General features: G+C 40.8%; 1 protein-coding gene across 4 annotated transcripts in view; it reads left to right on the top strand.

Annotated features, from left to right (window-relative positions):
• The window catches only part of LOC105012299 (VPS10 domain-containing receptor SorCS1), a 146,284-nt gene that overhangs the window by 59,961 nt on the left and 59,812 nt on the right, over positions 1-26,511 (top strand). For all 4 annotated transcript variants that reach the window (XM_029122019.2, XM_013135333.4, XM_029122020.2 and 1 more), the window contains exon 2: positions 22,620-22,687. In XM_029122019.2, coding sequence (XP_028977852.1) covers positions 22,620-22,687 — 68 coding nt within the window. The remainder of the gene's footprint in view (positions 1-22,619; positions 22,688-26,511) is intronic.

The following is a 26,511-nucleotide window of genomic DNA, read 5'->3' as shown; positions in this document are numbered from 1 at the left end:
GGATGTGCCATCCTGGAGGAGCTGGACTGCCTGTGCAAACTGATTGGGCTGCCTCATGCTACCAGTAGTGACAAGTAGAGGAAGGATAAGTAAAGAGCAATTGTCTGTGGCAACCACCTGCAAAACTATTCCCTTTTTGGGGGTTGTCTTACTGTTGACTGTCCAGTGCAGCTGTTGTCACTTTACACCAAAACAGGTGACATTGATTCACAATTGCTTATGCTTCCTAACTGGACAGATTGATATCCCTGAAGTATAATTGACTTGGTGTTATACTGTGATGATAACGTGTTCCCTTAATTCTTTGCGTATATATATTTTTTTATTCAGTATGTTTAGCATTCTTTAGTCATTTCGTTCTCATGTTGACAGGTCCCAACATATGCAAGTGCAAAACCTTAAATCAAGATTAGTCATTGACAGCACTCTTATGCCTTCACAAATGATGTATTGGAACACACCTGACAATACTTATTGTGCTTATAGTGCTTGTTGTCTTTCTCTAAACCCATATGTACACAAGTACACTAAAATAAAATCCATTCTTTAACCTTATATTTATTGTTTGATTTCAAACAACTTTTTGAAGCAAAGAATTCTTTACTCTCCGCATAATTACTGAGAGAACTGTACTCCTCTCTGTACAACGCCACCATGATAATCATGTTCAGCACCTGTTTCTGTGGCTGGCGGTACGCTGTTTCACCTCCTAGACATCTAATTATGCATGTTTTGAAGCCATTTTCACAGCGACATAATGCAATTATCCCTAAGGTCTCAAAGCCTTGCAGCTTCACTTTTAGCTTCCTACCTCCGTAGGTGTGTTTCGGAGAAATGTTGTCTTTGAGAATTGTTTTTGTAAAAGTTGAGATGTTTTGAAAACGTCTGGCCTTCTCTTTAAACTCCCCAGACTCGTTGCTATGTTAAGGAGGGATTTTGAATGGATTTAAACCGATCATGTTTTGTTTTTTAAACAGGCTCTGCACAGCAGTTGTCATCTTCTCCAGAGATGTCCGCACAAACCATGCCATCTGTTCAGAATCATTTATGCACATATTTCTCTGGCACTTCATTACAGTATGTGATGTAAGACATTCCATTTCATTTTACTCCATTACGTTTTCATATTCTCTTTATTTGTGTAATTTCCAAAGTTATGCTGTTGTAGGTACATTTTGGATGAGGTTATGCATTTACATAAGATACTGGTATTACTACAGTTGTCCAGTTATTTGGCTCGTGACGAATAATCAAAAAAACATTATATATATTATATCCTTAGATATTTTGCAAAAAGCATATATTTGCCCTGCAGATCTACAGTGCTTTTGCAGGGGGTCCTTGAGATTATCTCCCAAAAACATTAGTACTTTTTATTGTTATTGTTTATTTTAATTTAGTTTAGCCTAAAATTGAAAATGGGAGTGGAAATGTAATGACATTTATAATAACGTTTGTTTTTAAATAAAAATGTGCTAATATTTAAAATGTTCAATACAAAGTATTAAAGACAATTTTAACCTGACAAAATGCAATAATCACTAGTAGACGCACTATAACATTTATATTGTCAGATGGAGGGATTTGAAATAGAAAAAAAAGATATTTTAATTTTTATGTGATTTGTTATTACAATATGATGGGTCAACATGGATGGAGCCATCTTAAAGGCTTCATGTAACACATGTACGAGTCGACCTCAGAGTGACATTTATTTTCATGCTCAGGTGAATCATGAGGAATCAGGGACAGATGAAATAGCAGACGGGAAGATGAGATATCAATAGGCTTCATGTTCACAGTGGGTAGGCAATCAGGGAAGAAGAATGGAAATTGCGTCTGATGGAATCATAAGCTCTTGGCCGGCATGGAGGATTCACTGATCCCTGACCTTCTGTTTTAAAGGCTGAGAATTTTTAGGTAATGAGATACATGAAATAGCTATATCACAGACTTTACAGACAGACGTTGGGCTCCACCGTAACGTGCTCCACCATAATGCGCCGTGCCAGTGAAGACACTTGGGTTTCATGGCGGAAGAGGGTGAAATAGGAAATAGCCATTCCAACAAGGTATGATAGCTTCAGAGGTGGAGGTCGGATGGATTTGCCGTGATATGTAATGTGGAAAGTTTTGGACTCTCTCCCCTTCTTTGCAAAATGACCTTGTATTGGAGACATCAGCTGGCTATGAAATCCATTAGATTAGTGTCTGCTACATTATCGACAGTGAGGGAACAATGTAATCACAACACTTGATTCTGAAGCAGAGACTAATGTGTTTTTGCTTTCCCCAAGACTGTTGGAAGTGTCTTTTAACCCTCTCAGTTGAAGCCTGACAGGCCTGCAGTTTCTCAACCTCACTTGGAAGACTAAATAGACAAATAACTGTGTGTGCTGGTGGTCCACACATACATTCACACGTGCTCAAATACGCACACAAATGTAATAGAAGATTCAAACTGCAATACATTACAATTCACAACACATTACATTAATCAAATACAATGTGTCAAAGACATCAGTTAACAAACCCACTTATCTACGCTGCAATTAACAATGCATCTATACTTGTTTTCAAAGATGATCTCCAGCTAAAGTTACAAGGTTAGAAAGTGAATAAGGTGTATTTCAGAAGTCTCCTCTAATCCTCCAACTCTCCCAACAGAACATAAGTCTCTTCTCCGTCTCCTTCCAGTCAGTTCCTAATTGGTCCCTGCATGTTATTTCAGCGTATAAATTATCTGATCGTTGAAAATAGGTAGTGTTTTCGTACCAGCCAGTAAATATATGAAAAGCTTGACTTATTAATAAAATCCTACTTCCTCCATCACCCAAATGAAGGGGAATCATTAGTGCAAGCACTCTTGAGGTCAGACAGTTCTTAAGCAGGACAATTACGCACACACACATTCGTGCATAGCCCAGATGTTAGGGTGTTTGACCTGTATCTGAAAGATTGCTGTTACACATTCTCAAACAGGGAAGGTGAAAAAAGAAATATATATATTTTGCCCTTGAGCAATGCAAGCAACCCTAAGCTCCAGGGCCACCTTAATGTTTGATCTCTGACTGTGATCCCACTCTCCAAGGGTGTCTCAGGGAAAGTTGGGTATGTAAAAATGAATCCTGTTGAAAGGTGATTTTCTTCTCAAGGACTGAAGCAGAACATTATTTGGTTCCATCTATTCTTCCTTCTTTTTTAACAAGATGCCCATATCCTATTGATGAGAAGCATCCCCACAGCATGATGCTGCCACCACCATATTTCACTGCAGGGACGGTTAGTCTTAAGGCATGGACAGTGTTAGGTTTGCACCACACAGTTCTTCAGCCAAAAAGCTCATCTGTCAATAAAACCCTTTTATGCATCACACCTGGTTCACTGTAATGCTTTCAGGTGGTACTTTCTGAGTAACCAGTTCTTTCTTGCCACTTTCCTAAACAGGTCAGGTAATGCAGTACTCTTGATATGATCGTAATGCAAATATATTCATTACATATACAGCATATGCCCTATATCTTGATCATGCTTTTATTTAGTGGTGTAATGTCTCAGTATTTCATATAAAATGTTCAACTGGTTGTGGCAGTTTCAACTGGTTTGTGTCTATGTTTTGGGGTCTGTAAAAACTGTGTGATGTACAGTGGGGCAAAAAAGTATTTAGTCAGCCACCAATTGTGCAAGTTCTCCCACTTAAAAAGATGAGAGAGGCCTATAATGTTCATCATAGGTACATTTTTAATGAATTTATTGCTAAATTATGGTGGAAAATAAGTATTTGGTCAATAACAAAAGTTCATCTCAATACTTTGTTATATACCCTTTGTTGGCAATGACAGAGGTCAAACGTTTACTGTAAGTCTTCACAAGGTTTTCACACACTGTTGCTGGTATTTTGGCCCATTCCTCCATGCAGATCTCCCCTAGAGAAGTGATGTTTTGGGGCTGTCGCTGGGCAACACGGACTTTCAACTCCCTCCAAAGATTTTTTATGGGGTTGAGATCTGGTGACTGGCTAGGCCACTCCAGGATCTTGAAATGCTTCTTACGAAGCCACTCCTTCGTTGCCCGGGCGGTTCATTTTCATGATACATGGCCCCATTCATTATTTTCTTTACACGGATCAGTCATCCTGGTCCCTTTGCAGAAAAACAGCCCCAAAGCTTGATGTTTCCACCCCCATGCTTCACAGTAGGTATGGTGTTCTTTGGATGCAACTCAGCATTCTTTCTCCTCCAAACACGACGTGTTGAGTTTTTACCAAAAAGTTATATTTTGGTTTCATCTGACCATATGACATTCTCCCAATCCTCTTTTGGACCATCCAAATGTTCTCTAGCAAACCTCAGACAGGCCTGGACATGTACTGGCTTGAGCAGGGGGACATGTCTGGCACTGCGGGATTTGAGTCCCTGGCGGCATAGTGTGTTACTGATGGTAGCCCTTGTTACTTTGGTCCCAGCTCTCTGCAGGTCATTCACTAGGTCCCCCCCGTGTGGTTCTGGGATTTTTGCTCACCGTTCTTGGGATCATTTTGACCCCACGGGGTGAGATCTTGCGTGGAGCCCCGGATCGAGGGAGATTGTCAGTGGTCTTGTATGTCTTCCATTTTCTTATAATTGCTCCTACAGTTGATTTCTTCACACCAAGCTGATTACCTATTGCAGATTCAGTCTTCCCAGCCTGGTGCAGGTCTACAATTTTGTTTCTGGTGTCCTTTGACAGCTCTTTGGTCTTGGCCATAGTGGAGTTTGGAGTGTAACTGTTTGAGTTTGTGGACAGGTGTCTTTTATACTGATAACAAGTTTAAACAGGTGCCGTTAATACAGGTAACAAGTGGAGGACAGATGAGCCTCTTAAAGAAGTTGTTACAGGTCTGTGAGAGACAGAAATCTTGCTTGTTTGTAGGTGACCAAATACTTATTTTGCAGAGGAATTTACCAATAAATTAATAAAAAAAATCCTACAATGTGATTTTTCTGGATATCTCATTTTGTCTCTCATAGTTGAAGTGTACCTATGATGAAAATTTCAACTTGCACAATTGGTGGCTGACTAAATACTTTTTTGCCTCACTGTATGCTATAGTGTCACGATCCTTTAATGTATGGTAAGTATACATCACATTTTGAAGGTACATTATGCAGCTAATGTGTGTCAGGTGCTCTTACAGTGAGAATACAATACACCAAATGAATGTTTTACACAGTGTCAGTTCCAGTCATAGTACTCTATCATTTATTTTGGTATTACTGTTAATTTTAATGCAATGTACTATTATTTTTATTTATTAATTTAAATATGTATATTCAGTCTTTCGTTTTGCTCTATTAGATTGGGAGACATTTTATTTTTGATTGACATCCAGGCTGCAGCATCCCCTGTGCATTTGAGGCAGTGCCTAAGACTACTGGAACCCAGAGGTTCACATTGTGGGATGTAATAACACTGCATCGGGCAGTGTATAAGTCAGTAAATTGCCATTGTGATTGATTATTCCTAGAGGAAGAAAAATGAACACACCGGTATTAGAATGTGTCGGTAAATTCATCATTTGTGTTTACAATTTTATTTTGCGTCAATTTGTATTGGTTGACTGATGCTACCTGTTTAATTTATTACAGTGTTTTTGATTATAGGGGAACATGCAACACACCCCTTTTTTCAGTTCTCCATCCAGCATGTGGTTGGACAGGGTATCCTTGTTTTGCCTCCAATTATGCACCTTTATGCAAATATGTTCTCTTCCGTTGGCTCAGTTATTGTTTGCTTATGCAAGGATGGTATCTGTGCGTTTGTTTATTCTCAAACACATCTAGCAGGTTTACAAACATTGTTTAAAGATGTGTAACTCTTCTCATCTGGCTCCAATGAGCTCAGGATGTCTGCATTCAATGAAGGGGCATCATGTAGAAATATTGCATTCTAATACCAGAAATGTCCATAAAATCTCAGCAGTAATAATTTATCTGAAAACACATCTTAATACATCATCTCTGTAGAAGGCGGAAGGTGCTCCTGTGGTGGTTGTCAAAATGGAGAATTGTCCCCCACAATCATCTCTCCTCAAATTTGCAATGGCAGTGGCAGACAAGCAAAATTAGTTAGGGTTAGGCTTAGATATTCCTGGTCGCTAAAACTCCACACAGTTCGCACAATTTCAGTTCAAGTTCAAAACGACACTGGATAATGAATACGTGGAGAGGTGGATACAGTTGGTCTGAATGCATTGTTGCTGTAATTTAGTTGTAGAACACACCCTGCAGGCCAAACACTAGGTTGTTCCTAAATGTGTTCCTAGACACTTCTACCCAAATACAAAGACGGGCATTCTTTAGCCAGTAAGAAAGCCAAAAGGATTATCCGGCTCCACTGGCAAAGACGCAACCTTAATCTACCGACTAACTCTAGGCATACAAGAAAAAGTAGTTACATTATTATTTTTTTCAATAATAAAACTACACTAGCTTGCTTGTTCATTGAAATGACATTGCATTAGGTGTTGCACTAGCTGGTTAATGTTGGTTTTGTTCCATGTGAAGTGGCTGGAACATGCATGAGGATGTAATGGACTTGTTATAGCGTACATCACTGGATCTCAGAAATACTGCTCCTTCAAACTCCTCAGCTAGATGTATAATTGTTTCACTAAGACCTCCTATGCAGAACTTCAAAATGCCTCGTAGATTCCTTGAGTGATGTTGACTGATTTGTAAAGATTTTTGAGGGGAAAGTGTTGTTGTTGCTAGGCAACACAGAGATTCATGGGAAAAAGCTACCAAGAAAACCAATTTGCTAAAATTCACTGGCAAATACTTCTCAAGTATGTCACTCCCATAGAGTTCTGTCGTCAAAACACAAAAAGGCCAATTTGGAATGGTTGATGTCCCGGACTATAAAGACTGTGGGCAATAGCTTTGGGAAGACATTTGGTTTTTCACGCTGTTTTAGTCTCATCACATGTAATGTGCCACCTCATAAACTAGTTCCTAGTGCTAAGACGGCAGATAGGATCCTTATAGTAATCAGCCCATAGCATGCTGATGGACCCTGACGTTTGCTTGCTCCAGTTAGCTCCCTGCCTCTAGCCTAGCCATGGAATTCTGTCTCTTCTATTTTTGCACATCAGTATGGATAAAAAAGAGCTCTGGCTGCCATCGTCATCGAAAGGCGGCACAAAGAGATGGAAATGATTGGATTGAAGAATCGGAGTGGGAGATGCGAGGCAGGCTGTAAAGCTTGTTTGGGTATGCACGGAGTCAGAGATGTATACTGTATTTTCATATGGGAGGCACTCTGAGAACAAACTACCTGTCGTTCTGACGAGTCATGTCATGCAAAGGCTGGAGTTGAGTTTTGTGTAACTATCTCTTACTCTTCCTATGGTGTGGAACAGTTTTTGTTGAAAGTTACTGCAGTCCTGCCGCATGCGTGAAACAAACACCGAATTATTGCAGCTATTCTTGAAGAACCCAAATAACAATAGATTGAAAGTAAGTTTGGGATTCTGCAGTGTCTTTCATATAGTGTTCCCTGTTCTTATTCCATCACATTTGAAACCAATATACCTAGTGCATGAGGGGTGGAGGGTCTCATATGGATTACAATTACTTACTACTTTGGCTCTAATACGTTGGTAGATCCATTTTATGGTGGACGGTACAATTGATGTGGTACCTTAATTAGTATTGCTGATTAAGCAGAACTGGAAATTCTAATAAAATAAATAAATTGTAATTTATGGATTTGGCTTATTTTCTGTAATTTCTTCTCACACAAGGAACTAGGACCTATCTCTAGGTTATACAGCAGAATTACAGTGTATCTTTGGACTGAGCGGAAAAAAATAAAACACTGCTAAACTGTACAGTACAGTACAATCTATTTTTCATCTGTTTATATTCATAAAACCTATTTTAAATGCACATTTCTTGCATGTGTTCTTCAGATTTATAATTAATTTATTCAAGGACCCACAAATTGTCTACCGACCTTTTTACACTTGCATAGATTTCAGTTTGAAGATTTAATCATCACGTAACAACTGGCTAGGGAAAGGGAGTCTCAAAAAGTCTAATTTCAAAGTCACTGTCATAAAGCACAACTTCATGAAGGGTTTAGTTTAAAGTTAATGGATTTAAAGTGAAACTGACATAATTTTACTAACAGAAAATTGTATTACAGCTGTTCACTGACACCCTGAGGTAAGGCACATTACACTCAAACTGAATGTTTGGGCAAGATAAGTTGAAACTGCATCAGAATTACCCTGATAAATCATTGACAATCGTGTCCTTCGAGACCTTCTGCTGCCCACAATCCAATGCTTGCTTTTGTACACAACGCTTACAATTGACAAGAGAGGTTAACAGTTGTGCAAATGCAGCATAACTAGCAATATTTTTTTTTACATTTCTTGCTAGCTTACCAAATAATAATCAATAGCTGTAACTTTGTTAACAAAAACATACTTAAATAATACAGCTGCCAACTTGGACTCTAAAAGTGTGAGTTCTAATCCATGCTGAGGCAAATATTTTTTGTAAAAGTGCCTGAGGAACAGACTGCAACCTGCGTATTTATGGTTAAATAATTAATATGTTCAATCACTTCCACCTTCACCGTTCTCAACAGACTGGGCTACACTATTCTCCCTGAAAAGTAAACAGAAAGAAGCTATCTGCAAACCACAGGTCAACACCTTTCAAACCGTGCTTTTCTCCCCTGCATTACAAGAAACTGTCAAACGATCTGCAACAAAGAGGTCAGCTTCTCTTGGCTTTTTATGGATCCAGCGTGGTGAAACTTTGTCGATAAGTCAATAGATAAAAACTTAAAGCCAGTTATGTGTCTGTCAGTTGTTAATTCCTTTTTCCTTAATCTCCCAGGTATCCCAGAGGACCTATTTGCTCTTTTCTGTTTTAGCTGACCAAGGCAATTCCTGTTCCTTTTTTTTCCCTTCCTTTTTCTGACCTGAGGTAACCGGATCTTCTTGTTCTGCCGTTGTAAACCAAGTCACAATAAACAAAATCACATATGCAATCGGATAAGGGAAATGAAGGTTTATGGCTCACCAATAACCCCAGGCTTTATTGATTTCAATTGTCTCGTCACTGAGTAGTTTGTGGTATACTGTACAGTAGCCTTCCCCCTCCACCTCCATGAGACATTGAACAACTGCCCTCCCATTTACCCAGCCTATTAATTTATGCATTAGCTTGGATGCGATCCAGTCTCAAATGTCCAATGCCAGCCAGTCCTGAGCTCTCCAAACCCAAATAATTCTTCTAAGTAATTGGATATAGTGTTAAGAATGCTATTAAAAACAGTAAAGGGGTCCGGCAGAGGCAGGTCAACCAGTCAATCACGCTTGATCCTCTTGCCTGTCCAGTGCACACAAGAACTCATTATCCTAGAGCTTTTTAATAGCCATATGTATTCAAGATGGGCCTGCCCAGACATGTCCCACTATAGTAAACAAACATGGTATAGCTCACAAACCCAACTGCATGTTGTGAAAAGATGGTCGAGGGCGCGTTCAAGAATTCAAAATGCCTACTTAGGTCTATATATCGTTATTGCGGTACTTCTTAATGTTAATTACACAAATTTAGTTAGCAGGATGGTTAAACTGCATTAGAATATGGCACAATTCTACTCAGCCTTTTTAACACAACGGTAATGCAATATATTATCGAGGTAATTGGGTCCACTTATCGCAATAATGATTTTTGTTGATATCGCCCAGCCCTACTTCATGTTAACTTTATTTTCATCGCTGAGCCCGTTGGCCTGTCAGCTTCGTTTGTATTCCAATCTCTGCAGATACACTTATTCAAAATCTCCTCTTGCTTTTCTAATTCTCACTGAACATTGCAACATCCGTCAGACTTTCGAACACCCGCCCTTTTCACCAACACCATTTGCTTTGTAAAAACGCCTCCTTTTTCAAAGACTGCCTACTTCCTCTCACCCACTATAACCACAATGTAAAGCTAACACATAATTAACCCCCAACCATAAAGTGCAGGACTTAGTAGCCCACTCCAACTGTAAATCAGAGTTGAAGAGAACCTACAGGCCAGTAGATCTCCATGAACCAGGTTTGGGCGGCCCTGTTATAGGGTCTCAGTATGTAGAAAGCACCCCGTATGTATATACCATCAAATTGGAGATTGAGAAGCCGATAAATCTCGAATGGCGTTTGTGTTACAGCAAAGGCTATTCAGGCATTGCATGGATAAGGAGAGGCCGCCATGAGGGCCTGTTTACACCACACCCCCCGCATTAACCCACAGGTAATGACAGCATTCCGATCAGTGAATCTGATTGCACCTCTAGTAAATGGGAAAGTTGGGTGGGAGCCAAAGAGTTCATCTTCAGGTGACACTTCTTGTCACAGTGTTTGCTATCGCCACCGACAGTGTCGTATCATCTAGTCTGAGAACTAATCTAGGAGCTGATCCACCTGTCCGTGAAATGCCATTTATTACTATCTAAAAGGCATAAGTGATCCCGTACCCCTGCTCATAATTTGATCGTTCAATACGAGCCCGGTTGACCCTTCAGAAATGAATTCCACAGACTCAAAGGCTCGTCTTGTTTTCCGCCTCCTGTGTTGGTCTCGTGTGTTGCTATTCATCTTGTGCCGTTATTGGCCCCAATATGGCGACGTCCCTTCTGTCCATGTTTGTGTGCGCGGCCTTTTCAGCCAAGGCTGGCACCAACACTTTGGCCTTGAACTATTTCCTGTGTGGGCTGCGTCGAAATCTTGTTCAGATCATTCCTCCTGGTGAGATGTATGAAGCAACAACAGAGAAATGGTCCACAAATGAAACCAAAGACCTCTGTTTCTTATTTTGTCACATTTCTGTTTTACCGTGTAATAATTTGCATTAATTTCTTTGATTTGGGGGCATGTTGGCACTTTTGGAAAAACGATATAGCTCTTACTTTGAAGACATTGATTGACCATAGCCTACTGAATAATGCTAGATCTGTAAAATAATGCTGCATCTCTCCTTACAGTTGGTTGTACAACGCCTTCTTCTGCCGACATGGGCATGCATTACCTAATTCTATTACCAGAGTACGACGCTATGCAACAATTGGTCTGGTAATGATACAGCTGTCTATGTACAACCTAGAGTAGGCCTTGTTCCAACCCCCTGGGGACCAGTTTTATCATCTCATTAGGGTGACTTGCCAGACAAGGTTAAGACCCCCGTTGATTGCAATTCTCATTCCTCCATGTTCTCTTGTTAACGTCTGTCTCTTTAACCGCCTAGTCAAACGTACTGACTTGAAAAGCTTGTTTCTAGTTTGTATCATTATTTTCCCTCAACATAATACCCACTTGGTTTGTCTTGTTTTTTTTTTCCATTGTGTTTTCTTCAACGCAAATTAAGTGTTGAGGCACCTCACATTGATGGCTTTGTACACAACAAAGCTGAACAACAACAGAACGGGGGTCGATTCACGGCGGTGGTGAGTGTTGGTTGCACTAGCAGTAAGTGGGTGGGCTTCGATAATTCTGGGGAGGTAAGTGTTCATTTAGATGGTGGAGTCACGTTGCTAATCATCTTTAATCACATGCAAATGTTGGGAATCGGAAGTCTTTGATTCTGAATAATGGGAACAAAGGGGCAGATTGAGAGATATAAGAGGTAGTTACTACCCCACCTCATCTCTCTCCAATGAAGACGGGAGGGACTGTTCTCTGTTTTGTTTTCACTACTTTAACTACCCAAATCCCAAACTGGACAAATTGAGCTAAATCAAGCAGGAATAGACCAGCTGACCTGAAAAAGTGCTTGTTTTTTATGCTTGTTACAGGCAGTTATCCATGCTAGTTTAAACAATGACAGGGTGATACACAAGTTAGGCAAGATGGCACAATCTTTTTTTTTTTTCTAAGATTTTTACCTCTAACCCCCAGAGGTTACATCTTGTTTCTGTTGTCATCTTGTTTTCATCTTGTTTTCTTGTTTCTGTTGTCAAACAGGAACTCTTTGAAACATGGAATATATGCCTTAATAGTTACTATGCTTTCACGCAATCCAAATGTGTTCCGCTAATATTGTGGTCTGAAGCGCCTCCGAAGTCAATCCTCAAAATTTCGAGAACCTCTGAAAAATGCGGGATCTCTCATAATCATTTGAAATCCACCTTAATAGAATTAGAGTATCTGGGCTGAAGATATTGAAATGGTAATGCAATTGTAATTCCGTTAACTGTACAAGCAGCCACATAGGATACACGTTCTGTCCAAATTCACCAATCACATCAATAAAATCTTGACTGATACAGAGTCTTGACTGATACACATAGATTTAGTTGCTTTTGTGGCTAAGGGGCATTGTGTCCGTGCATTCAGAGCTTAGTTCTGATAGATCAGGATTGTTCATAGCATAGGCTTAACCTGGCACATCAACTTGTCATTGTTTGATCCTGCATGGTTGGCAGCTTGTCAGCAGCTACAAAAAAGGCTGGCACCTTTTCCAGGCTGGCTGGTCAACTACAGAGAGGTGGATTGATGTGAGAGATATGGCCAGATAGGAGTTCTTTGTAAATGTCATTAGTCTAATTATCCCCTTATTGCGCTGATGGTACTTGCGGTGATGTAATCATGAATAATTCATCATCGATGGGCAAAACTCTTAAGGTTTATTTATTATGCTTCATCTATTTGATAGTGTAGCAACTGTAGTTATTACTCTAATGTTGGTTGTGTTGTTAACACTTGGGGGTGGGAGCAGCCACTAGATTAGCCACTTGGGTCTCTGTAGGCTGCTGGTACTGGAAGCACTCTGCGGCAGGCTCGTTCCATTTCAGATTTAAACTTGGTACCGCATCCAGTGGCAATAAATACATAAACAACTTTGAGTCTCTGGAGTTACTGTGATCCTTTTACTTCAACACCTGTTACAAACATAAAGCATTTTTTCCTGCATGTTTCTATTTATTGAAAATACTTTACCCATACTAGGCTTCTTATCCAGAGCCATTAAAAACTTCCAGTATGTCTGGGAGTTCTGTAGTGTTTCCTTTTCCCCACCTTTAACTTAAGACATGCTTTTTCTACCCTCTTCTACAAATCCATGCACCCTGCTTCTTATTCCGTATACTTCTTGTAGCATTTCACCCGTAGACTTAGATTCCTATTCAATGCCACTCGAAACTTTGAATATGTCTTAGAGTTCTGTAGTACTTTCAAATCCACACCTTCCTGCCACAGCTAATGTAAAACCTGATTTTCCCACACGTTGACAGTTTCAGTCAAAGTCTTATGTATTATTTCAATATTCCTGAGGGAATATGCGAACGGGTTCATTGGATTAACATTCATATATTCAGTTTTATTTGTCAAATGATCAGGAGGGAGCAACCACATTCCTCTCTTGCGGCACGGAAATGATTTACTATATTTAACCAGTGGGTGGATTGTAACCTACTTTGTGAGTGAAACTCAATTGTTGGTGCTCTGGCTTTTTATTCTACGCAGGCAGGAGTCCTTACCTACTTGGGGATGATGTCGATAGTCCCGTTATCTTCAGTCTTGAGAGTGTCCATGAATTCCATTTTAATAACTGTGCCAAGTGTTATCTGCCTCTTATGGCAAAGTGCTAAAGAGTGATTTATTACCCGAATCAACATTGTTTTCAGACACATCATTCATTTGAGGACCTCCGTACACACGCGCACACGTATGCAGACAGGAACACTGAGCGCACACACACACAGGCAAACAAGTACAGACACAGGCTCACCAAGGTTATTGGTTATTATTATTTAACCAGTTCATCTTAAGTAGCATATTTGTTTTTACATTTTTATTTAGATTTCAGTTTAGTTTTCGACTTTATTTTTCGTGGTCGTTTTTTTTTTTTTTGCCGGACCGCATATGCGGCGCCTGCTAAGAAGAGCGGAATGTCTTTTACTGAGTGAGTGACTGACTGACTGCCCCTTGTTAAATAGTGTAGTGGTTAGAGAAGTGCACTTGTGAACTAAAGGTCCTGAGTTTGTATCTCCTCACAGGCAAAACGATGTACGCATTATGAATTATTCCGTATAGGCGAAAACGTTGCTGGCTAAAACCGTTAGTATCTACATTATAGTAAGCCTGAAATAAAACAGTTTACGGTTATATTGCGACTATTTCTGGTGGATTTTCGAAGTATGCATCTGTGCATGTGTTTTGGGTCAGGATAGACAAACACATTTGCTGGCTTAACATACATTTGTTACGTTATTGTTTCTGGCATGGAAAAGTTCATCTTCAGTCTCGCTAGAAATTGCTCAATTCTTATGATTATTCCTAGGAAGTTAGTAGATACTAGTAAGCCTATTACTGGCTAATAAGCTGTTAAAATGGCCAGTGGCAAAAGCAATACAGTTCGTAGACGCTATGGTGGAGGTAAACTTAATAAGAAACGTTAATCAGTTTAACACAATCCTCGATGGAGTCTAGCGATTGAAATGTGTAATGTCGTGGCGTAGTGGTTAAAGACAGTTCCTCTCATGTGGAAGACCTAAGTTCAAATCTCAGTAAGTTAGTATATACCGGTAAAGCTTATTGCTGGCTAATACGCTGTTAAAACGGTCAGTGGCAAACACAATACATAGCCGCTATTTGTGGTGGAGGTAAACTTAGTAAGAAACGTTTGTCAGTTTAACTGTATCAATGTCATTCACGAATGGTCAATTAATCATTAAATCGGCCAGTGGCAAAAGAGGATTTGTTCAGGATATACAGATGCCGGGTGTCAGTATAGACAAGAGGCTATACTGACAGCTGGCAAATGTACAGCTCCGTGGTGTAGTGGTTTGAATCTCAAGATGGCAACACTTTCTATTGCGGGCCGGCTGAACTAGGCTTGCCTAGTTTCTTGTTGTAACAGACATCTCTGAGGTTCCAATGCTAACTTTTTTTCTCACAGGCCTTATCGGATCTGAAATCTACTGGCCCGGACTGTACTTTTACTGGCCTGAACTGAATTAAAAAAAAACATAGTATAATTGTATTTTACAGATTCCGTGGGGAGAACAAGTATTTGATACAATGCCGATTTTGCAGGTTTTCTAATCTAAAACATAAATCCTGAAAATAACACTGTATGATTTTTAAGTAATTAATTTGCATTTTATTGCATGACATAAGTATTTGATCTCATACCAACCAGTAAGAATTCCATCTCTCACAGACCTGTTTGTTTTTCTTTAAGAAGCCCTCCTGTTCTCCACACATTACCTGTATTAACTGCACCTGTTTGAACTTGTTACCTGTATAAAAGACACCTGTCCACACACTCAATCAAACAGACTCCAACCTCTCCACAATGGCCAAGGCTGGGATGGGCTACAGGACAATAGGCAAGCAGCTTGGTGAGAAGGCAACAACTGTTGGCGCAATTATTAGAAAATGGAAGAAGTTCAAGATGACGGTCAATCTCCCTCCGTCTGGGGCTCCATGCAAGATCTCACCTCGTGGGGCATCAATGATCATGAGGAAGGTGAGGGATCAGCCCAGAACTACACGGCAGGACCTGGTCAATGACCTGAAGAGAGCTGGGTCCACAGTCTCAAAGAAAACCATTAGTAACACACCATGCCGTCATGGATTAAAATCCTGCAGCACACGCAAGGTCCTCCTGCTCAAGCCAGTGCATGTCCAGGCTCATCTGAAGTTTGCTCTGGATGATCCAGAGGAGGAATGGGAGAAGGTCATGTGGTCTGATGAGACAAAAATAGAGCTTTTTGGTCTAAACTCCACTCGCCGTGTTTGGAGGAAGAAGAAGGATGAGTACAACCCCAAGAACACCATCCCAACCATCCCAGCCCAGCGACAGCCCCGAAACCTGAAGGATCTGGAGAAGGTCTGTATGGAGGAGTGGGCCAAAATCCCTGCTGCAGTGTGTGCAAACCTGGTCAAGAACTACAAGATACATGTGATCTCTGTAATTGCAAGCAAAGGTTTCTGTACCAAATATTAAGTTTTGCTTTTCTGATTTATCAAATACTTTATGTTATGCAATAAAATGCAAATTAATTACTTAAAAATCATACAATGTGATTTTCTGGATAGAGTACCTATGATAAAAATTACAGACTTCTACATGCTTTGTAAGTGGGCAAACCTTCAAAATCGACAATGTATCAAATCCTTGTTCTCCCCACTGTATATAGTAGCTACCCATTTCAGGCCAGACACAGGCCCCTGTCAGGCCAGACACAGGATATATAGTAGCTGCCCCTGTCAGGCCAGACACAGGCCCCTGTTATTGGTTCTGATTGTCCTTAAGGTGCAACTTGTAGCTTGTGGCTGGTTTATCATGTTTTACCCTAAAAGTGCCAAGAATGAAGTCAAAACCCAGAAGATTTACTATCTACGTTTTGATATTTTTTTATACAATTCTTCCAGGGGAAATTGCATTTTAGATGACACATTCTCTTCAGTTTTGATTCCTGATTAACATAGAGTTGTTTTTTTGGGATATCCCATCATTTGACGGGTGACAAGTGCAATCCAGGTTTTGCACCTACGTCTTACTTTCATGTCGGAGAACGACGTGGATTTTTTGAAATGTTTCTCTACAGTACGAAACGACAACAGCTAAACCTACGGAGAGAATGCATGCTGTCACGATTGATCCGTCTGGAGTCGGACAGATTCAGGTTTTTGAACTTCTATGGAGACGAGTTATGTTTAGGTGCAATAGGTGTATATTTCACCTTTTTGATTAGATGCGTCCTGTGCTGAGGTGTATTGTAGCATGCATTGCATTCCTCACGGATGATGAAGTCTCCTTATGAGATGTGTTTTGCGCTCTGCGTCGTTCTGAAATTGGATCTTAAACGGTACCCTATAGAGTAAGGGTGAACAACAGTTCATCTCAAATATTCTGTTAGTCAAAATCTATTTCTAGGATAACAGAAATGGTAGATGTATAATTTGACCGCCTAGTCAGTCCATTGTAACTTATGTTGAATGTACAGTATCGCTTTTTCTATTTTGTCCCTTCTGCTCTCGAGTAAATCCACCTGTTACAGCATCTGGATATCTGAGATGACTCAACATGGAAAAAGGAATAAGCAATGCGGCATCAGCATGCAGTGTGAGCAAAACCTGACTATACTCTCTCTTAAGATTAGGATTTAGGGAAAGAAAAGTGAAAGGAGGATGGCAGAAAAAAATCCAAAAACCCAAATCGTTTTTATGAATGCCCTCCAGTGTGTGCGTAATACTTTTTGAGTTTTTCTAGGATCTCTGCAAATGTTATTTGTTTACAGTTCTATGCTTTTGGTGCCGTAGGAGGTGGTAATTGTTATTTGTATATGCATGTTTAGGGATTTTGATAATTGTTGATATGTTTTTTTTCCTCCCCTTGCCAAGGACAATGAGTAGACAACGAAAAATGCAAAGGCGCTGTGTTTGTGTTTCTGTCTCTCTGTGTGTGTTGCACTCAATCTGTATTTCTCTCTCTGTGTGTGTGAAAGAGAAACTCTAAGCACTTAGGTCTTTGGAGAAACACAGCTGTTATTGATCTGCACCCTGAGCCTCTCTTTGCATTTCTAATACTCCCTAAAATTCTTCAGACGAGAAACGTTGCCTAACATTTGAAGACGCTCATAGAAATTGTCTCTTGATGCACTATGCGGTTTTACCAATTCAAAATATGGAAATATTTTATTACAAGCCTATCAAGTCATGGCGCATGCCATTGCTGACAAGCCCAACGACATTTTTCAGAAGACACGTTTGGTTTTCTGGCTAATGCGTCGATAACAAAGAAACCGCCTCAAACACAGCCACAGAGAGCTAAGCCAGTGAACGTCAAACCATCCTCCTGCTTTTCTCCCGCACAACTCCTGCTTGGTGGTGGCCTTGTTCTCTCTGTTACTCAACTGCGTCAACTCCACTAGACCCAGCCATCGCTAATGGTCTGTCTTCCACTGCTGATCCCCCTCCTCTATCGCTTGGTCGGATAATATTTACAGTGGGGGTCTGCCCGCGGGTCTAATTGGCGCACTCGGTAGTGTGGCATATGCACTTTCCAAAGGGAAACCATCTGACATAGACGCTTGCTGTCAGCCACCCACATTAGGCTCCATATGTAGCAGACAGAAGGGCCTGTGTGCACACTGTACTTCAGATAACCATGCCAGGTACACACCCAGCACCAGTCCGGCATGCAAGCTATTCCACCGGTCTAGCAGCTACTTTTTAAAGGACTTCTGTCCAGGTTTTTGGTTGTTAGCGGGAGGGCGAGGTGTGAGACCCTGGCTGGGTTACACAGAAAGAGATGGGCGTCCATCTCTTTCCGTGTAACTCAGCCAGGGTCTCTTCGGTACCGGACTTTGTGGAGGGGATATTTCCGTATTTGTGCTTGAATTCATGAACATTTATCATTAGCCAGCTCTGAAAGCATTGTAATGTCCAAATACAGTGGATATAAAAGGTATACACGTCCTTTTTGAAAATCAAGCTTTTATTTACAAAAATTGTGAAATCAAGAAAACCTTGGGTGAATAACTGCACACAACCCACAAGTACCTCTTTGTGGAAGCAACTTTTTGCTTGGATTATAGCAGGGTCTGTTTGGATATGTCACCATCAAACTGGGCTTTGCATTTTGATCCCACTTCTGTGCACTTCTGTGGGGGCGTCTCCTGTGCACAGCCCTCTAGGTCAGTCCACTGATCTTCTGTAGAATTGGGGCTGTAACTAGGCAGACAAAAATGTATTGATATTTGGACCCCTCTATCCTGACCAATGTCTCTGTTTCCACTGAAGACAAGCAGCCCCATAGCATGATGCAGCTGCCACACTGCTTGAGAGTAGGTGCTGTATATCATATATATATATGTGTGTATGTATGTACACTCACCTAAAGGATTATTAGGAACACCTGTTCAATTTCTCATTAATGCAATTATCTAATCAACCAATCACATGGCAGTTGCTTCAATGCATTTAGGGGTGTGGTCCTGGTCAAGACAATCTCCTGAACTCCAAACTGAATGTCAGAATGGGAAAGGTGATTTAAGCAATTTTGAGTGTGGCATGGTTGTTGGTGCTAGATGGGCCGGTCTGAGTATTTCCCAATCTGCTCAGTTACTGGGATTTTCACGCACAACCATTTCTAGGGTTTACAAAGAATGGTGTGAAAAGGGAAAATCATCCAGTATGCGGCAGTCCTGTGTGCTAAAATGACTTGTTGATGCTAGAGGTCAGAGGAGAATGGGCCGACTGATTCAAGCTGATAGCTACTTTGACTGAAATAACTACTCGTTACAACCGAGGTATGCTGCAAAGCATTTGTGAAGCCACAACACGCACAACCTTGAGGTGGATGGGCTACAACAGCAGAAGACCCCACCGGGTACCACTCATCTCCACTACAAATAGGAAAAAGAGGCTACAATTTGCACGAGCTCACCAAAATTGGACAGTTGAAGACTGGAAGAATGTTGCCTGGTCTGATGAGTCTCGATTTCTATTGAGACATTCAGATGGTAGAGTCAGAATTTGGCGTAAACAGAATGAGAACATGGATCCATCATGCCTTGTTACCACTGTGCAGGCTGGTGGTGGTGGTGTAATGGTGTGGGGGATCTTTTCTTGGCACACTTTAGGCCCCTTAGTGCCAATTGGGCATGGTTTAAATGCCACGGCCTACCTGAGCATTGTTTCTGACCATGTCCATCCCTTTATGACCACCATGTACCCATCCTCTAATGGCTACTTCCAGCAGGATAATGCACCATGTCACAAAGCTCGAATCATTTCAAATTGGTTTCTTAAACATGACAATGAGTTCACTGTACTGAAATGGCCCCCACAGTCACCAGATCTCAACCCAATAGAGCATCTTTGGGATGTGGTGGAACGGGAGCTTCATGCCCTGAATGTGCATCCCACAAATCTCCATCAACTGCAAGATGCTATCCTATCAATATGGGCTAACATTTCTAAAGAATGCTTTCAGGAACTCGTTGAATCAATGCCACGTAGAATTAAGGCAGTCCTGAAGGTGAAAGGGGGTCAAACACAGTATTAGTATGGTGTTCCTAATAATCCTTTAGGTGAGTGTATATTACATGTATATATGTCTATGGATGTATGTATGTATAAATGTGTGTGTGTGTGTGTGTGTGTGTGTATATGTATGTATGTGCTTGCTTAAAAAGTATAATGGCAATATTTAGTCTCTGCTATTTTGAGGAGTAGAAAAACAAAAACATTATGAAGTTTGTGGAACTTGTTGATGGTAACTACCTTCTGATGATCCTGAGCTCAGATGAAAACTGTCGTCAAAATAATATCCTCTAAGCTCAAGTGCTGAGAAATGATGCTGTGGTACAAGGTCGACTGTTCTGACACGGACTCACAAACATAGAGAACAGACTCTCAAGGTTTCATAGACTGTGGAGAGATAGTAAGACTGACATTTAGAGAGAGGGCAGGCGGAGAGAGATGCGTTGTGGAGGTGGTTGCGCGTGTGTGTGTTTGTGTGCGAGCGCGCGTGGCCGATGGCTGTGTTCGACTGTTGTTTGTTATCCTATGTGTGAGTCCCCCCTTCCAGCTGGCCAGCCAAATGGACTAGGTCATTAGCATGCACTGGTCTCGTCTGAACATTTAAGGTTATTCATTCCCCGGGCTTATTCTCTGCTGCCGCTATGCAGAAACACCATGCTACATCCTGAACGAGCTCCTAATTTAAACGAGTTTCGCGTTATTGTTTTTCCCCCAACCTAAACTCCTCCACAGGTCGATCCCAGACAGCAGCGGGATGTGTTTGTGTGTGCGGGTGTCTCATCGTGTGTGTGTGGCGTGCGCGTTCGCCCGCGTTGGTTTGGTGCGTTGTGAGGCCGCAGCTGTTGGTACATACATAATAGGCATGATCGCAGGGGCCTGCGTCGCAACGGAGTTCCCAGTTACCGAAGTGCATCTGTTCTGGCGTTGTTGCTCGCAAGCATGCCACCCCCCCCCCCCCCCCATGCTGCTGGAGCTCAACTTCAGTATTGTCACAGAGTGACTCTTTCGCTGTCCATACATCCCCCACAATGCAACATTCAAGCTAGAGGTAGCAACAAAGATGACCGGGGCCTAGGTAAATGGTTTGATACTGCCACAGTGTGAAGCCGAGAACTGTGTGCAGGTTGCCACGTACAAATTGTTTCCAGGCTCTGGTTGTTTGTTTTGACTCTACTGTATACTGCCCATTTAATATTCCCTTTTTTCCAGAATATGCATACTATGCAGCTCGGAAAAGTTCCTTGTGGAAGTTTCAAACAGCCTAAGGGTGTTTCTGACCATCCATGTGTTTCGAAGTAAAAAAATATTTATATAACTATCGAAAGGAGTACATTTCTGCTGCCGGATACATTCAACTAGTCAGTTTTATTAGTGACCTCTATGTTGTTGACACCCACGGGTGTGAAACATCTCTGAAATGTGACACCCACAAGAGTTATTCCACGTAGTTCGCAACATGGTGTGAAATGTCAGGGGCCATAGTACCATGTCAGAATTGACTGTCAAACTACATGTTTGTTAAACTACACCGCCACAATCCACAGTGACTTTTAAACATACCTCTATACATATAGTAAATAGATTGCTAGTCATTCTGTAGTTTAGTGCTGCTTTTATTCCTATTCTGCTTCAGGCAAATTGGGATTTTTTCTGTCTTCTCATTTCAATTTTTCAGTCTGAAGACTTGCGTTGACCCAGATTTTTCTTCGAAAACCCATGCAGCCATGTTAGCTTTGAAAGGAATTTGCACAACGATGCGTTAGATTGAACAGGTTAGCAATGAGCTTGAATGGTTTTTATCTCCGATACCTTTCACCTACAGTTCAAATTGGCTTTCTAGTAAGTTGTGAAATCCCCTGAACAGTGAAGAAACATTGTTCTTCATTCTTAGAGACTGTCATAATGTAGGTAAATAGCAAATCTTCACTGTGGAATCCCTTTCTAGGTGTTTGTCACGCTTCCAAGGATGCAGTGCACATACACAGGGCGATAGGAACATAGTTTTATTAAACAACGTGAGTACACACAACGGAAATCGAAACAAGGACATGGCAGGGAGCAATGACCGACAAGGACCTGGGGAAATGAAATAGGGAGGTGATCGGGGAAAATGAGACACCAGTGAGAAGACAAGGGACACAGGGAACTGGGTAGACTAAAAGTTCCAGGGGCCTTCTCTACATGCATCTGCAGATTTGTTTGTGCACGTATTCGCTGTACACTCTCTACATACTATGGGCTTGTTCAGTAGGCTGGCCCGTCATCAGCTGCTTCACATTTATCCAACATCTGACATTAAAAGGCCAGGGATACAAACCTGCGACTATTTGAACAAACAATCCACAAATGAACAGGTGGTAGCTTGATGTTGCCAAGAAGTACCAATGAAAATTCTACAGCCTGACCTAAATATATTTATTCCAAATCGTGAACCATTGGATGGCTGAAGTTGTGTTCTTTAACGCTGACAGTGTTGGGACGAATAGCAGGAAGTAGTCTAAGAAGTAATAGTAAAACGTGCATTTCACGTTTTATTATTGTACATGCAGTAATAAGGATTGCTTTTCGGTTTTTGCAGGTGATCCTCATGCTGACCAAGCTGTTTGACTTCAATCTGAACAGCGTCACAGAGAGCTCATTGTGGAGGTAAGCGCATCATATGTCTTCTGTCCTCAGTTCCGTGTGGTCTTCTGTTTATCGGATGTCTGTTGCGTTTATGACATCCGTACTGTAAATACATGACCACGTCACCTTAAGAGGTTGACAGACGTGAGCCTGACACAAAGACAATTTGAATAATAAAAACAATTATTTTTATTGAGTATGTGCTAGCAAAAGTATGCACCTGTCACAATAATGTTCTTTCTGACTGACTGGTTGTGTTTAATTCAACCCAAAGCAAATGGGCATTAGTGTGAACATGAGTCACTGTGAATCACAGACAGCCCTTGTTATCCAAATGCACTTACTTAGACTGGCCTTGAGTGCAGCTCATGCAAGTCTCGCTGCACTACCAGCTCAAGAGACCCTGCACATTATTTAAAACTGAATTCATACATAATCCACTGCTGTGGCTATTCTATTGAAGGATCACCAGTATAGTGTATGGACGTCTGCAGTTTGTGCTCTAAAAATAAGTGCTACCTAGAGATTCGCTGCCCAATACTTTGTTTATAAAGTGATGCATTAGGGTCAAGGTTGCGATCGCCAAACCAAAATGTAACCCTGAAACTTTTTCCCTAGCTCAAAATGTGAATGGCCAATCAAACTCTTTGATTTACTTGCTTATGATAGAATGTTACTTTGTAGCTCGTCCCATCAGATAACCTTGGTATTCTCAGCAGGTGACCGATATAATATGCCAGAAAAAATTATTCGTCCAGTAATTGCAAAAGAAAATTCATAGGTGGACAAACAGTTTTCCATATCTTCACACTGGTTACCACCCTGCAAATGTGAAATTTGGGTTATTTTAAAGATGCTTCCAACATTTCTAGACTCAGGATTCAGGTAAATATGAACAAAAAAGGTTGTGAAAAAATGCAGTTTAACTGTTTATTAGGTTGATTTTACACTCAAACAATCTAGTCTTAAATTGGGTGATAATTAAAATAAATTAATATATTATTTAAAAATGTGTGCCACATTTATTGGAAGCCCAATATTATCATACGAAAAGAGTCAAATTGATTTACATTCCGATGAATAACTTACATTTTAAAGAAAATCTGACTCTGGGGACTAGTAATCCATGACATCCATTTGGTTATACTGAGATGTGTAGCCAAAATGTCGAAGATTTGGCCTGTTAATGGTAGCCCATAATTAATTATGTATATATTAGGCTTAATAGTACAGTTAATTGTTATTGTTAATATTTAATTGATAAAGAAACCATTTATAGCCTACAATTGCACAAATCTCAAGGCTTAGCTTCCAGTCCCTGGGCAACCAATTTGAACCATCTGCCATAAAGTATCCTAGCGTTTTAGGTCAGTGAGCTGAAAGCCATGTTAAACCTAGCAATGTACGGTACTTTGATGTACATTTAATATCATGGCAAAAGGGAAATTGCACATGAGGACAAAAAGGAAATTGCATATTCCGGTTGTCATCCCAGCATGACCATGATTTCACCAGAGAAGCTTTCCCCCAAATATCCTATTACAAGAGGAGTAATAGGCTATACAAAATCATACTTGCGAAACAAGCTAAATCACCTCACAAGGGTTGTCACACACATTATTTGGGGCAGTGGAGCAATTTTTTCCTCTAATAAAAACACTGCCTTGTATTTTCTGGGCTAAGTAATAGTAATAGCATTAAGCGTAAATTACAGCTTTTTCATGACAACATACAGCTACTGAAAAAATGAAGAGACCACTGCACCTTTTTCTTTCCTTTCCAAAAACGTCGAAAAGGAAGGTATTGAGTGAGGAACTGAAGGGTTAAAATTAAGAGTACACTGCAAATTTAACACTTCTGTTCCTCACTCAAACTTCTTCCTTTTCAACTTTTTTGGAAAGGAAAGAAAAAGGTGCATTTTTTTTCCGGAGATGTATTTTACAATCTACAAATGCAAACGTATGTTTTTTTAATTATTGCTGTAAAGAGAAACAATAAAATGAGGGATTTCAAATGTGTCAACTTGATGACATCGGTTTCAATTAGCCTAGTGAAGGTTCCATCAATACAACATTGGCACAAAACGTATTGTTATAAACCAACAGAACAAACATATATCTTGAATATACCTCTAGTGGCTTGTTTTCAGAAATATGTTGAGTCTGAGGTCTTTGATAAGCTGATTTGTTCCTGGACGTAATCCCTGGCACCTGATGAGGTTAGGGTGACATATGCATGTTTGCCTGGTGGGACCCGTTAGAATGTACATTCTATCGCATGCAAGTACATCAACAATTTTAATTGGCTTGTCTGCATTTTCAGACAAAATAATTTTTTATATAAATCTCAACTGTTTCTAATGCTACGATCGTGGCCCCATAATTATTTTTTTCTGTTGCGTGTGACATACAAGTATAAGACATTGCAAACAATTAAATAAAAGTAATAGTAATATTGGTTGTTCATTTTAAACTCTCATGTCCCTGGACTCCATTCAGTGGAAAACATTTTATGAAATCTTGCCTAATTTTACCCTGGCATTTCGTGAAAAGAGAGAGAAATGGATTGCTCTTACATTTGTTCCACTGCCAATCATAAATGTTGTGTGAATCTAGTTTTGGCATTTAAGAGTTCGGAACAGTGGGCCTGTCAAAATGGACATCTGTAAAAATATAGAGTGGGTCCAGTGGAACATACGGTAGTTGCTCTCATGGAAGAAAGGGGAAAAAAATAGAAAACGGACCTCATCAATTTTAAATGGACCCAGTGGCCTTGCCCACAACCGACCAGTGGGTCACCCCAAAGGCTTCAGCAGTGGTAAATGTGTCATTATATGACTGTCTCTACTGAAGCGCTAACTGCTAACCTGTAATGGCTCAAGTCACAGATGGCTCAAACATGAACGGCCGCGATACCTCCTTACCCTGTTAATGGTGCGTCTCGCATTGACTACTCCCTCACTTCGTAATGCTAAATTTGATGGCTTGAGAAAACAGGAATGAACTCTTCGGTAGGCGGTAATGTGCCGCCGATTAAGGCTCAGGGTGAGGGGATAAGAGAGAGAGCGGACTACAAATAGAGGTAGGGACGGGAAAAAAGAGAGAGGGAGGAACGGGGGAAAAAAAGAGAACTCTGTGTCTGTTCCCTGGCACTCCCACGAAGAGTTTAGGAATGGAAGGCAGCCATCAAACCTGGGGGCAGACATTGGAGGAGGGGAGCGATGGGGGGGGGGGTGGGGGGGGGGACAACGAGCCCAAACTCCTCAAAGCTCAGATAGAGAAATACCATCGCAGTGCACGGAGGCTTTCATTAATTAATTTGGAACACTCAGCAAAGCTGCCATCCATTGGACGTCTCAAGCTGTTTATTGTTGACGTTTCATCTCACTAATGCAATTAGTGACCTCTCACTAACCATCTCCAGATCACTCCAGTCATTGATTAATGAAACTCCCAACAGGGAAAAAGAACAGGTCTTCAGTCCGCTGCTGTCATGGTACTGTAAATATATTGGGGAAAGCTTTTTTTGGTACATTTGGCACCGCCAAACAAAGTAGTCGGTGTCCTTGAATTCAGCAAATGACCCAGAATAGCACTACAATCTGATTTCCACAGTATGAAACAGAGGCCTTGAAATAAAGGTTGTAGCATTTAAGAGGCATAACAACTCAATCACCTGTAACACTATCTAGATTCCTGTATCCAGTTTCACAGCAAACTGGATCCAGCATAAGACCTATATTTTTCTTGTGTTCCCTGTGTGTTTCGTTAACTGTGCCACGTTCAGTCAAACACAACAGTCGGGATTATTGGTTGGGTGGAATCAACCGCGGGCCATATTAAGAA

This window comes from Esox lucius, chromosome 9, assembly GCF_011004845.1.
Source record: "Esox lucius isolate fEsoLuc1 chromosome 9, fEsoLuc1.pri, whole genome shotgun sequence".
NCBI lineage: Eukaryota > Metazoa > Chordata > Actinopteri > Esociformes > Esocidae > Esox > Esox lucius.
The sequence above is the reverse complement of the archived record's forward strand: the minus strand, read 5'-3'. Positions and strand labels throughout refer to the sequence as shown.